Source organism: Emydura macquarii, unplaced genomic scaffold (assembly GCF_026122565.2).
Source record: "Emydura macquarii macquarii isolate MOO-44397 ecotype Brisbane River unplaced genomic scaffold, CSIRO-AGI_Emac_v2 contig_2452, whole genome shotgun sequence".
In the NCBI taxonomy this organism is placed as follows: domain Eukaryota; kingdom Metazoa; phylum Chordata; order Testudines; family Chelidae; genus Emydura; species Emydura macquarii.
The window spans coordinates 1663480-1677279 of record NW_027132589.1 but is presented as its reverse complement, the minus strand read 5'-3'; the positions used below and the strand labels follow the sequence as shown (position 1 = coordinate 1677279).

Here is a 13800-nt window from a genome sequence, read left to right as displayed (position 1 = left end):
CCCTCAATCTCCATTACTGACAATGGCTAACTTGTTTTATGTAATGAGACATGAGAGAAAAAGAAAACACGTTATATGCCCATATATTTTGATCAGAAAAGGTTCACTTTGATAACTGGAAAACAGCTGCATTTAGGAAAAAAAAGTGTGTCTTACCTGTTAATTTCATTAGTCCCAAAAGAGTAAGATCTTCTGTTATTAATGGAAGGAGGCAGCTAGGTGTGTCATTTAAGTTGTCCACATTCATTGTTTTAAAGGATTTAAGCACTTTGGGTATGTCTACATTGCGATTAAAACCCATAGCTGGAGCTGATGTCAGGCTCGTAGGGCTTGGGCTGTTTAATTGTAGTGTACACATCCGGGCTCAAGCTGGGGCCTGGCCTCTAGGATCCTGTGAAGTAGCAAGATCCGAGAGGTTGGGCTGAAGCCCAAACTGGAATGTCTACACTGCAGTTAAACAGTCCTGCAGCCAGAGCCCATCGAGCCGAAATCAACTGGCACAGCCCAGCCGTTAGTGTCTAATTGCAGTGTAGACATATCCTTTAAATGAGTTTGTTCAGGACTTTACACAAAGGCCTCCCCTTCTCCAGCAGGGAAACTGGAAGAACTTGTAAAAAAAAAAAAAAAAAAAAAAAATCACAGACCAAATAGCTCTGTATTAAAGAACTTACATCAGTTAAAGATGGATGATTTCTGAACTTCTCAATTAAAGATCTTTTAGAACCTCCATAGTTGGAAGTAAGCAGAGCTCGAGCCATGGAGAACAAGGCGGCAGCTGCATCGCATGGAGCCTTTAGCACATGGTAACTCTAGAGGAAGGGACTTACAAAGGTGAAGACAGAAAGGTTTGTAATGCTCTCCATAGAAAAATAGCTCGCGATTTTTTCTCTTCAACAATCATCCAATGAAACAAAATGCACAAGACTATTGTTTACTGAAATGTTAAAATAGAAATATCAAGCATGCAAAAGTCAGAGAGCATTCTAACAGATGTTACTCTTGCAAAATTATCTTATCTACATTTTACATTATGTAGCATTTTCTATGGTTGTTCCCATTAAGGATATACAGAAGGAGCCTTAACTTTAGGAATCCCCTGACATTTGCATGCATGTTATTTGAAGCCTAAGTGTGCATTAATGCTAAGATTTTGCAATAAGAAAATCACTTCGCCTACCACTGGAAGAAAGCAGTCACCTCTGGAATGAAATGCAGATGCTGTTTAATAGTGGTCAGCATCACTGCTCAACAGTGTAGGGAAGGAAATGAATAGCAGTATAGAAAATAATCTCTTTGGAGCAGGAATTTGCTCTTTGTAGGCATCTCTACAATGTCTGCACACTCACTGTTGTAATCATACTATAAATCATTCATAAAAAAAACCTTTGGAAACTGCAGTGTGAACTTTTTAGAACTCAATTTTGTGTTATTCAACAGACAGTCCACTGCCCCCTTAATATGCTGAGACATTGTTCTAGTACAGATTGCCACTTATTATACAAATCACAATTTCCTCAAGCACCTGTTTCGTTTACTATCCATGATGAGCAGACCTCAAATCTTTCTAGTATATGAAAAGTTTACGATCATTGCTTTGGTATAGCAGTCGGACACTAACAGCTTTTGGTCACTACCTGCCTGGACTAGGTATTAAGCAATGACATGGAGGTGACAAAGTCAAAACCTCTTTACTAATTCCCTCTAAGCCCTTCTTTCCCCTGGACAGATTTAAACAAAATGTGTCACTCTCATTTTAAAAAAGTATCTGAGTTAAAAAGGAGCCAATAAGAGTCCCTATCTAATGAACTTTATGTTTGACATTATTTTAAAATTATTTAGCCTTTTTCCTTGGGTGTAAAATTTGATCCTAGACTGAGAACTTTTAAGTTAATTAGCATGCCAGAGTGTTCCTTTTTACTGCTGTGTGACATTATGTAAAATCTCTTAACATGGCTTACAGCAGAAATGCTAACAGACTTACCTTCACTATAGTCCAGGGGGTTCTCAAACTTTTTTTTTTTGGGACTCCCTTTGAAAATATTTCAGGCTATGATGATCTCCCCCCCATTCCATGCCATCCTTACCGGTGTGCATGGGGGGCTGACAGCTTGTGACCCCCCATAATAACTTTGCGACCCTCTGAGGGGTCATGACCCCCCAGTTTGAGAACCCCTGCTACGTCCCATTTGAAGTCTGCCATCAGTGTAACAAGACTAGCCTCAGACATAATTCGCATCCAGCCTGAAACCAAGACACTTCAAAACATATTTATGTTCTACAGCACAATTTAATAAACTCTACTGGCATATCAAGGAATACAAGTGCTGCCAACTGTTTTGACAGCAGTCACATATCTTTTACCAACTCTAGCCAAATATTAAAATGCCAAGTGCCCGTATGTGCCACAGTTCATAACATGAAGCAGATTTGCTGACACATACAAGTGACCTCTTACTGCCACAGATCAAGATGGGTCCAAATCAAACTTTCAGATCAAAATACCCCAAACTGTGCAGTGCTCAAGATCCAGATCTGAATTTGAGGGTTTGAGTCCATCTGTAGGTTTAGATACCATTTTGCTTGTATTTCAATGTTCATTTATTGTGATAAGTTCACTGTAGATTTCACATGGGAAAATGACTCCATGCTTATAGCAAATACAAAAGATGCAGGGCCGACTTATTCCCTAGAGAGATCCCAGATTTGGAGAGAAATTAAATCTGTCCCTCAGGAACTAAATTTTCTGTGTGCGCACGGGTTATGTACAATTTTACTATGGGCTTAATCCAAAACTCACTGAAATCAATGAGAGCCTTTCTATTGACTTCAATGGGCTTTAGATCAGGCCCAATATAACAGGAGTTTTGGTGTGTTGCATGTTGTCTTTTCTAAAAGAAACTGAGGATCATATGTAATCATCACAATAGCCAAATTCTTGTTTTGATGTTGCCTTTCTCACAATGTCAGGATAATCTCTAGAACACGCCATTTGTGTATCATATCACAATCACACACACACACACACACACACACACACACACAAGGAAAACACTTCATCCACTCAAAACTCTAAGGGGTCAGGATAAGAATACAATTTATAATACATATTCTAGTGTTTTGACAAGTCAAGTGATAAATATCTGCAGGCAGGGGACTTCCAGCATGTTCCTTGCAAGTCATAGATCTTCCTGTCAGGGAGTCTTCTGTGCTAATCCAGTTTTTCTTTTTAATTAATCCCCATTTCACCTTGTTTTGCATCACTCTGAACAATTCCTCTCCCTTTTTGGTGTTCAGACTTTCCAAGTATCTGCAGGCATGCATTCTGTTCCCCCTTACTTGTTGCTTACCTTAGCTATATTTATTTTTTTAGGTTCTTCCTTACAGATCAATCCATGCCATACTTCAGTCATTTTTGTGTCTCTTCTTTGACTCCCTCCAGTCCATTTCTCTCTCTCTAGTAATGGATGTACCCAGAAATGAATGGTTCCATAGCTGAATAGCAATAGAGGGCGTGAAAAAAAAATCTCACTCCTAGTACATTTCTCCTCAGGGATGCAGTAGGCTTTGCAATAGTTTGGTAAGTGGATACATTTAGTCAATATCTCAGTCATTCCCCTGCCCTTGTGCTACAGCAGATAGAGCCCCACAAAGCTACAGTACACAAATGTCCATACCCATTCCCGCAGCACAGGCTTCTCACATTCTGCTTGCTGTCAGACAGTGACATTATACTGGTTCTGTTATGTTATATGCACGTGGAGTGGGTGGGCAGAATTTGCTCCATATAGAACACAACATCCTTGATCTATAAATCATGGCCCTGATTCTGCAAAGATTTACACACATTTCTCTTTAGTACATGAGCAGTCCCCTGACTATTCATAAAGTTAAGCATGTGCATAAACGTTTGCAGGATTTTGGTCCATATTTTCAATCTTCTAGGTTCTTTTGTATTATTTCTCTGCCCCTAAGAGTGTTCAACATCTCTCTTTCAGGCATTATCTGCAAATTTCATTGATGTACTCTATACTTTTCACAACGTATTAATGAAGATGTTTTAAAAACTCAGGTTTGTTTGCCAGAATTTGTTCTTCATTCCCACATTGCTTATTTTTTTTGGTGACACTACCCTCTATATGTTTATGGATGGTCTCATTATTTGACTACGGACTGGAGTTCAATTTAACTGAGTCAACTCCTGCCCTGATTTTTTTTTTTGTTGCTTTTTTAACTTCGGTACCACATTTGCTTTCCCCCAATCTTTAGGCACCTCCTGTATTATCAATGACTTTTCAGAAGTAATTCTCAAGTAGTTCAGTAAATTAGGGCTCATCTACACAGTGTATTAGTTCACACTAGAGGGTTTAAATTCTAGTGTGCACTAAGTTGGTGCACACTAACTGGTATGATGTGTGTACCCTGCTGGCACACACTACAAATTCCCTAGTATGCATTCACACAGTATTGTTTGAAACAGGACTACATTAATATGCACTAAGGAACTTTTAATGTGAGCCAGCAGGTCAAGAACCAGTTAATGCAAAACACTCTAACGTGCACTGGAATTTACACCCTTCTAGTGCGGACAAACCCTTTGTAAGCTAATTCCTTAACACCTCAAGATGGATAACATCTGGACCCAATGATATGTATATTTCTAAGGATTTCTGCACTTGTTATTTTAAATGAAGACATATTTTTACATGCTTGTTGTCACTTCCTAATTTCCCAAATTTATTTTTCTTTTAAATGGTAGATTAAAAAAACTCAACATCCTCAGCTCATATTTTTAGAATCATTGTTAATCTTTCTGATGTATCTAGATGCTGATTCAGCAACTTTAAGAATGTGAGCAGTCCCAATAACATTTAGTCCGGCATGTTTCTAAAATATCTTGCTGATTTTGGCCTTATAGAGCCCCAACTCAAGGTAGCATCTAGGTCCATTTACTAATTGGCTAAAATTTTCTCTAGTATTGCCATTAACCCGTATATCTTTGTAAATACTCTTAACCCTTAACATTTCTGCTATCATGGACTGGTTTGGGGTATTTTTTGGCTGCCTGTGTATTTTCTTCAAGTCTTAACTGACTGTATACTCTAGTGTGGTCCCCACTGTGCTTTCCCATTTCCAGTAAAGTTTTGTTTACTCATTGTATCTTGGAACAGGTCCTTGTGAAGCCGCATTGACCACTTCTTGTTCCTCACAATCTTCTTTTTTTCAGAGGAACTGTACTCTGTTGTACTTTAATAGTGTTTTAGCATTCCTATCTGCTCTTCCACACAAGTGGATTTTAATAATTTCTTCTACTGCACCTTGTTCACTAGGTTTATTAATTTTCTCCAAATCTGCTTTCTTGAATTCTAATACGCTTGTACTACACTGTTTCATGAACCCTTTCCTCATCCTTTTAATTCAAGTAACGTGATACTTTTCCATTATTCTTTTCCTCTGTCAGGAACATTTAGCATTACTGTACAAAAACTCAACTGAAAGCAAATTGCGGGTATATATTTAATTTTGACTTTCTGACTGAAGTGGAATAGAAAACACAGTACTGCTTTGCCCAGGAGATCAGCTGACTTTAGAAAATACCAAAAAGTTGGATTTTATGAGCACTTACATTGAAGACAACGACAGAGAAATTACCTGACATGCAAACCACACTGCTCCCTCCAACATACTCTAGTTGGAAGCATATTAGAGCCATTTTGTAGTATGTTTCTGGATAGTTTATGCCAGTTGAATCCTACAACATGCCATTATACACATCCATTCTGTATTACTGGGTGCCCAGCAAGTTGCAAACTGATACACAGAGATATTCAGAAATCTCTAACATGCCTCATTTTCAAAACGTATTTCTAACAAATAAAATACACTTTGCAGCACACAAATGAAGATTTCTCTATAAACATACAGATACAAAGAGGATATCAGAGCAAAGTTGGTTTAGCAGCCTTGAGAGGATGAAAAACAATAGAGAATTTTTTTTTTACTGTGGGATTTCTAGTAACCTTTCTTATTTAGAAGGATACATCACATGAATGGATCACACCATTTCTTGTCAGTGAATTGAAACACCAGTTCAGTGAGGTAAGTATTCTGCTAAGTATTTAAAGGAAATGAAAACAGACAGGATTAACGGGGTTATGTTTATCTGTGTTCTTTTCTGGGATCCTTGCTTTTAGCTGTTGTCTATGTTTTCATCATTGCTGAAGAAGCTTGAAAGCAGGTGAGCTGCAGGTGCATACTACTTTTAAATTTGTTTAGTAGCTCTTCTAATAACCTGTAAAAAAATCCCAAAAACAACATTTTATGACTTTCGCAATTTGAAGGTTACAGATTTGGGGTGCTGAAAATTATGTATAACCATTTATTTAGAAGGTAATTAATGTGGCATATATCCCAAACTCTCTGACCTTGAACACATTAAGGCAGTAATATTTTTGTAAACAATAAATAGTTCATTTTTTACAATATAGCATACCAGGAACAAACATGTACAGCTGCAAAAACAGGTACTGCAGATAAGTGCATTACCTATATTTTTTAGTCTTTTTTTTTTTTTTTTTTTTTTTTTTACAAATTTACATATTGTGGGAAATGCAAGGAAAATCTCATTCTTTTGTGTTCAAGTTCCTCTAGTGTTCTTACCCTCTCATAGCATCATATCAGACAACTGGATCCTCTGAAGTGGTTTTACATCCTTCGGTAACAGATCCTGTATAGATCACTGTTAGAGACCACTGTATAGATCACTGTTAGTATAGATTACTTGAAGAGAGAGACTGCTGATTTGTTCTAGTATGAAAATTCTTATAATTTCTCACATTATTGCAGGAAATTAACAATTTCCACTGCAGTGGCACCAACAGACACATATTGGAAGCAGCAGTTTTCAAGGAATCGGTGGAGCATCGGGAATGTTATCACTAGATTGTGTTAACTTTCCACTTTTTCTTATGTTCCCACAAGCTTGTTCTTTTCAAATGCATCACACCTGATTTTTTTGTTGTTGACTAGGATGAAAAGGAAATACTTCACTTAAAGCTTTAGCAGTTATTTCTGTGTTCTCAAATACATGGTCAACTTAAAGCAGATTGAATATCAGCACTAGTTTACAAATCCATATATAGCTGATGTTTAGATGTACAGCAAGCACGTTATATTTAACCTGCTGCATAACGGGATAGTAAAAGTGATAATTTGCCCATGGAAGAACATAGCCTCAGAGGTGTTATCAAGTTGTATGTTTTTGTCTTCATATAAATGCTATCTTCAAAAATAAATTTTCATTTGAAAGGTGACCTGCAAAAGAAAGCGAGTGGGCTTGTTCTTCTCCGCCTTCCTCACTTTTTACCTTCCTTATGATCTAGGTCTATTTAGACTGTAAGCTTTTTTGGGCAGAGACTATTTCTTTCCATGTGTTTGTACAGTGCCTTCCACCCTGAAAACACACACACAAATGTGGACTTGAACTTCTTTTTTTTTTTTTTTTTTTTTAAAGCCTGGGTTGCTCGCTTGTCTACTTTAGACGATTCTGTGGTGCCTGGTGAACTAGTGAAATGGCAACATCACAAAAGTCAAGAGATTGAAAGCTGAGCAAATGCAAGGCAAAGATATTTTCCATCAGGCTATTTAAAACTCTTTATTGTTTAGGTTAACACCTACTGAACTCAAGTAATTATTTGTATCATAGGCATGTAGAGGCCTCAGATGAGACTAGGGTCTCACTGTGCTAGGATGAAACATACATGTAACAAGAGAGAGTTCCTGCACCAAAGAATTTACAATCTAACACTAGACAAAGGATCGGAGAAAGGAAGTACCATCACCCTTATTTACAGATACGGAACTGAGCCACAGAGAGGTTAAGTGCCTTGCCCAAAGTCTCACAGGAAGTCTGTGATAGAGCTGGGAATTGAAACCAGATCTCCTGAACACTAGTCGAGTGCCTTAACCACAGACCATCTTTCCTCTTCAGCTCCGATGCATATGTAGTATTTGTGACAAAGGGTGTCTTTGTTAAAAATTCAATGCTCCGATCCCTTTAACTAGGTCACACTGAACATCTCAGGTTGACAAGAAATTCCTCTAGCAAAACCAGGGAAGATCTGAATTCATATTTCTAAGGTAAAATTAAGCATTTTTTTCATGGAGGGGGACCCCAAAATTTTTAGGTCTACATCAAAAGCAGCAAGAAAGGGCAGCCCACACAATTTTATAAAATAATTTGCAGGCTTCCTTTAAGCAGCCACCAATCATTTCCTTCTAAAAACATATGTTGTGTGCTGCAAAATTAGCAGGTGTGTATCCTTCCCAGAACCAGCGAGTGAAAGCACAAACAAATTAACACCCACATCCCCAACAGCCGCTATGGGAAAGGCTCCTAGGACATCCATCATCCACAGGCAGGCAATATTTCATGGAGTGTGTTATTGGTAAATATTCCATAAAAATAAATTATTTAACAAAATTATTTATAAGTTTGTAATGAACTGTATGGGGAGTTAACAGATGTGGTCGTAACATATCTGAGAAAATAATCTAAAGTAAAGAACACATCCTCAACTCTCTGGGCCTCAGAACTGCCCTCTGGGTGGAGGTAGAGCTGTGAAAACTGTACAGTGTTTGGTTTGTGAGCAGCCCTCTGTAGTTCAAAGCACAGTGGTTGGAAAAGTACCAAGCCCTACATGTTTGTCTGAAAGTTTGAGTTCAGTGAAGTCCAGTTGCATTACCCCAAAAGAGATTCCTTTCTTATCTCCAGACCCCATAGAGCTCTAAAAGATGGGGAGAGGTCTTGAGGTTGTGGATGGTAGGAGCAGAGAGTAATTGTTGGATAAATGGATGGAGGCCCACTGTTGGGAGGCAGTGTTCACGAATCTTGTAGCTGTGCAAACATTCTTTGCTTGTATCTACAGAATATTCCAAACCTGAACTAAGGTGATATCTCAATGGATTTGGTGCAAATGTTTCATACAGCTTTGGTTGCAGCTCCATAAACAGACCACAAACCAATACCAGGTTTGTTTTTCTGAGACGTGCGTGTGTGTAAATATATTCATTATGGGCTCAGTGTTATAAGTTGCTGAGCACTCTGGCCCCAAACCAGCGAAGCACTAATTATATACTTCACCTTAAGTGTGTGAATAGGCCCAGTTATCATCTGGCACTACTAACATGTTTCAATCTAAGTGCATACTTAAATTCTTTGCCAGACTGAGGTCACAGTGGCCACCATCTTCAGGTCTGAATCCTATAGGGCCAGTATCAAGGGCCCTTGTATGATGCAAGTGGTTGCATAATGATGGATATTTTAAAAGAGTTATTAGTTTTTAATTATGTTCCAGAATCTAAGCTTTCATTTAGGAAAAAAATGAAGTCTTTAGCCCTTAGAGTTGTGGAAAAACAGTGAAAATGAACACAACAACATTTGCTTGAATTTGCTGACTGCCTGAAACAACAGGTATGAGAGACATGAACGTGCACATTCACCACAATGGGTGTTAACTCTGAAAGTTAATTATGACAATTTAAATGTCAGCACTATTTCTGATTTTAGTGTGAACATCAAGCTAACGTGCTTATGCACCATTGCTATATAGATACTGGGTTGGATGTAGCAGGGCAGAATGCCTTTGTCAAGGGCTGCTAGGGTGGGGAAAGAGGAATTAAATTTCTTCTTCTTCTAAATTTAAAGGAGAGCTACATTGCCCTCTTCTTTAAAGCCTCTGGATTACAAAACCAAACAAAACCATCTTCCAAGTTCCCCAAAACATGAATTGTCAAAACCTTCAGCTTTCCTCCTTGGCCATTTCGCCAATGCAGTTACGGGTATTCAATAAAATAGTACAATGCAGCGTACTGAAACTTGAAAGTTAGCGTGGAAAGCTAAAATGAACTGTAATTTGAAAATGAATAATGCAAAGGGATACTGTACTGATTAGATTGGACTTGGGAAGGGAGCAGGGTCACATAAAGCCAAAGTTTCTGCTGTATTATTTAGGTCTAATGTGCCACAATGAATCAGGGCTTAGTCCTATATAGGGCTGCCATTCTGTGACTCACAGAAGTCAAATGCAATAACTGTTTTCCTTCCAACAATAATATCTTGGTACTGCACTAAAAAGCCATGGCTCTTGAGAGTGGTATTATAAATGTTCAAGAAGGTGCAAGTCACTTACTTTTTGTCTGCTCCACTTAGAAGTTGTGGCAGGGCTTCCAAAGCTTGCTTAAAGCTTGATCTGTAATGCAAACATATTTAATTTTCCCCAGGTATAAAGCTATCTATCACAACCTACCTCCATATCTTCATGAAGATATACTTTAATTTATGCGATGTTTTAACTAAATTAACATATTATCAATTCAACACCTCAGGCTTATGCATAATTTGAACATAGCCAGGCAAAGGCTCAGGTAGACTTCTAGCCTGAGCAAATTCCACAGCCACTGAAAATACCTCAAATAGCAGATAAATTCTAGAAACTGACTGCAAAAGCATTTGTGCTGAATACAGTCGCTGTGAGGGGTCATAGAGGGAGAGGCAGTCTATGAAATAACTGGTCTTAGGATATGTCTTCACTGACGGCGGCAAATTCGACACCATCAGATTGATCTATCTGGATCGACTGAGTGGGCAGTGAAGATCCACTCAATCAATCTGGAAGTCAACTTGTTAAAACCACCCCCTCAAGTGGTGCAGCACAGTGAAGACGCAGCGCACAATGGAAGTTAAGCGGACAACAGGAGTTATGCAAGCTACTCTGCGTAGCATGCATAACTCCCGTTGACTGCTGCCAAATTTTAAGGTAAGTGTAGACCAGGCCTTAGTCATTTATGGCTCTATAGACAATAATCAACAATCTGAATTCCACCTAGAAGTGAATAGGCAGAAAATGAAGAGTACAAAGTAAAGATGTAATATGTTGTCATTGGCTTTCTGTACTTAAAAGGCAGGCCACTGCATTCTGTAGTACTACCTGAACAGCTGACTGGCATTCCAAGATAGTCCTACATAGACACTGTTAAGTGTTAAGCTGACAGAGCTGTAGGTATCAGTGGCAAGATCTGCATCTTGATACATTTTGGCCAGCAGAAGATGAACAAAGGTATTTCTGGCCATTACATCTAGCTGGGCGTCCAGGAGCCAGAAGGAACCTAACAACACCCAGAGTGTGAATAAATTTTGTTTTGATTGTATTCCCCCTGCAACAAGTAGCATTTTAATTTTATCCAATCTGTGTTTATGCCGAATTGTTTTCATCCAGATCCCTCTCTCTGCCAGACACTCGTAGAGCAGGGAAGCCGTATTCCCAAAGTTAGATGAAAAGATACTACTCAAAATCTGGTAATAAAAGTAACAATCTCAAAACATTTCCCTTTAAAAGAGATGAGTTTAACAACAATCAGAGTTTTCAAAGTACGCAATTGTTTGAAATTAATTTGAAATAAAATTTCTTTAAACAAGTATCTAAGCTATATTTAGTGTGTTTTTCATATTTATCAGGCATTGCATATTAAATCAACAGCACAAATTACTTAGCATCTTACTTGCTTTCTGGCGTTAGGTATACAGCCACAGCATCTCTCAATGCACAAATTTCAAGCCTTGCCTAGAGACAGAATGTAACCATTGTTACAACTTTAAAACATTCTTTGATTAATTAAACATTTAAGTCACAAAACCTCTTGCCTGTTTTAGAAGTAAAATATTACTGCACACGGCAATGTTAAGCACTCCTAACTTCAATAAATTGTTCCCTGTATTTCTGGTTACCACTCTGCCATGTCAGTTCTGAAGTGCTACAGGAACAATAAAAGATTTAAGAAATTGAAGTCAAATTGTTTATCCAATCACTATGAAGTTGTTTCCAAACAAAGAGCTGTCTCTCAGTAACAGTACCAAAGCATGAACTCTGATACTTTTTTTTTCTGCTCTGAGGTAACATTTCAGTGCTTTTCTATCTATAGCTATTGCTTTCTACAGGGCGAGCCTAGCTCCTTACAGCACAGCTTGGCCAGAGAGAGATTTCAATCGTAATGAAGGCTTTTGTTTGGGAATATCTTATACTGCAGACATACAGAGTTTTTATTTTCCCCTTCTCTCTCTCCTAGGTAGGCAGCAAGCCTTAAAGGTTTGTGCTTTAAGAGTCTAGGGCTTCCTGGCAAGCATTAGGATTTAGCTGACCACCAATTTTATGTTAAGGAGAAATGTTTCCCCTGTAGAAAAATGACAAGCACAGCTGGGCCTTCTCACCTTTCTTGAACATCCTGTAGGTTCTTCCAGGATGAATGGATTAGGATTTTTAAGAGCTGGGTGGCTTACTCCCTTAAGTTTTAAGAGGCAAAAGCCCACTGTGGTAGTGGCATACTATCAGAAGCCATAGTTTATGCCTAACCTCAAGCACAAAGCTGGGGAGTGAACGAAGCCTGGATACATATGGGGTGTCTGGATCAGGGGAATGGCTGTTAAATACACATTGAGGCATTTCTTGTCAAAGCTCAGTTCTTTCCACAGCAAATGGTTATTTGTGAGCTGTTTGGTCTGGTCCATATCCTATTGGTTTTGGTATAATCAACCTATCATTATCATTGCAATCATTACTGGTTGAATATGACCAGAATGACAGAAAGGGACCACAAACAACATATTTTACTGCGGGGAGAGACAATCCTTTCAGTTATGAGTTCACGTAATGAGTTCAATAAAAGATGTGCTACTCATTTAACCCAAATGATATCTGTGTAGAGCCTTTATTTACCAACCTTACTTGGCTGTGACAAGCCCTTCCTACATTAATTCTCCCTCAATGCTACTCTATTTAGGGTAATACATATATATATATATATATATAATCAAAGCTTTACAAAAGATTTATAATATGGTGGGAATTTAATCTTTAGGTTTCCCCCACCAGAAGCCAAGACTGCTGAAGAGAATATGAAATGGCAGCTGGTACTGCCTGCAAGTCCTACAGAAGCTGTATCTGAGAGAGTGTCTCTGCTGAGTCAAAGGGAGCTTTCTTTCTTTAGACTCCTCTAGAACTAGTTCAACTAAGAGCACGAGCTACTGGGCCAATCAGAAGTGAGTTGGCAGTGTTAAAATAGCTGCTTTACCCATGTGTTGGTACAGTGCCACCACTTCAAAGGTCTGAGTTCAGATCATCAGGCACTGCCACAATCTGAAAGATCCTGCCACCCACTATTTAATTATTTTTTTTAATCATAAGCTTGATTTAAAAATAAAAAAACAATGATTTGCATATACTCCAGAGACTTTGCATTTAATGACATTATACAACTATTCTGGGTAAACTCCTCGTCCCTTCAATATCCCTTTTGGAACATATGCATAATTAATGGTAGATAAGCTACCAGAATGCTCATGTATGCCAATACAGAACACAAAGTTCCCTTGTATCAGACCTCTGTGGATTACATCATATCACATTTTGGTCTGAAATGCTTTCCTTCTCTCCTTGTCACATTCATGAAATACCATATGTATTTAATACATTTAAATGTAATTAGATTTTAAATATACACAAGTTAATTTCACCCTTGTGATTTCACTAGGCACTAGAGTCTTCTATTCCAATTAAGTTTAATTGCTAAATAGAAAGCATAAATATTCTGTGGATCTACTCTTTAAACATTAAGTTGATAATACTTTATATTGTATCTTCATTACAAACAGTGTAACATATTTTTTAAAGATAAGCCCATTTTCATTTAGATTTTCAGTCATTTTAGAATTTAAAAATAAATCTGAAAAAACAAAAAGATAGATGTTGG

The 13800-nt window shown here is 38.0% G+C and overlaps 1 protein-coding gene across 2 annotated transcripts in view; it reads right to left on the bottom strand.

The window, feature by feature from the left end:
• Positions 1-5500: 5500 nt before the first annotated feature.
• The window catches only part of EXOC2 (exocyst complex component 2), a 188623-nt gene continuing 180323 nt past the window's right edge, over positions 5501-13800 (bottom strand). For both annotated transcript variants that reach the window (XM_067562594.1, XM_067562595.1), the window contains exons 26-28: positions 11557-11618; positions 10188-10247; positions 5501-6289 (exon numbers count right to left, since the gene is read on the bottom strand). In XM_067562594.1, coding sequence (XP_067418695.1) covers positions 6199-6289; positions 10188-10247; positions 11557-11618 — 213 coding nt within the window. In that variant the 3' untranslated portion in view covers positions 5501-6198. The remainder of the gene's footprint in view (positions 6290-10187; positions 10248-11556; positions 11619-13800) is intronic.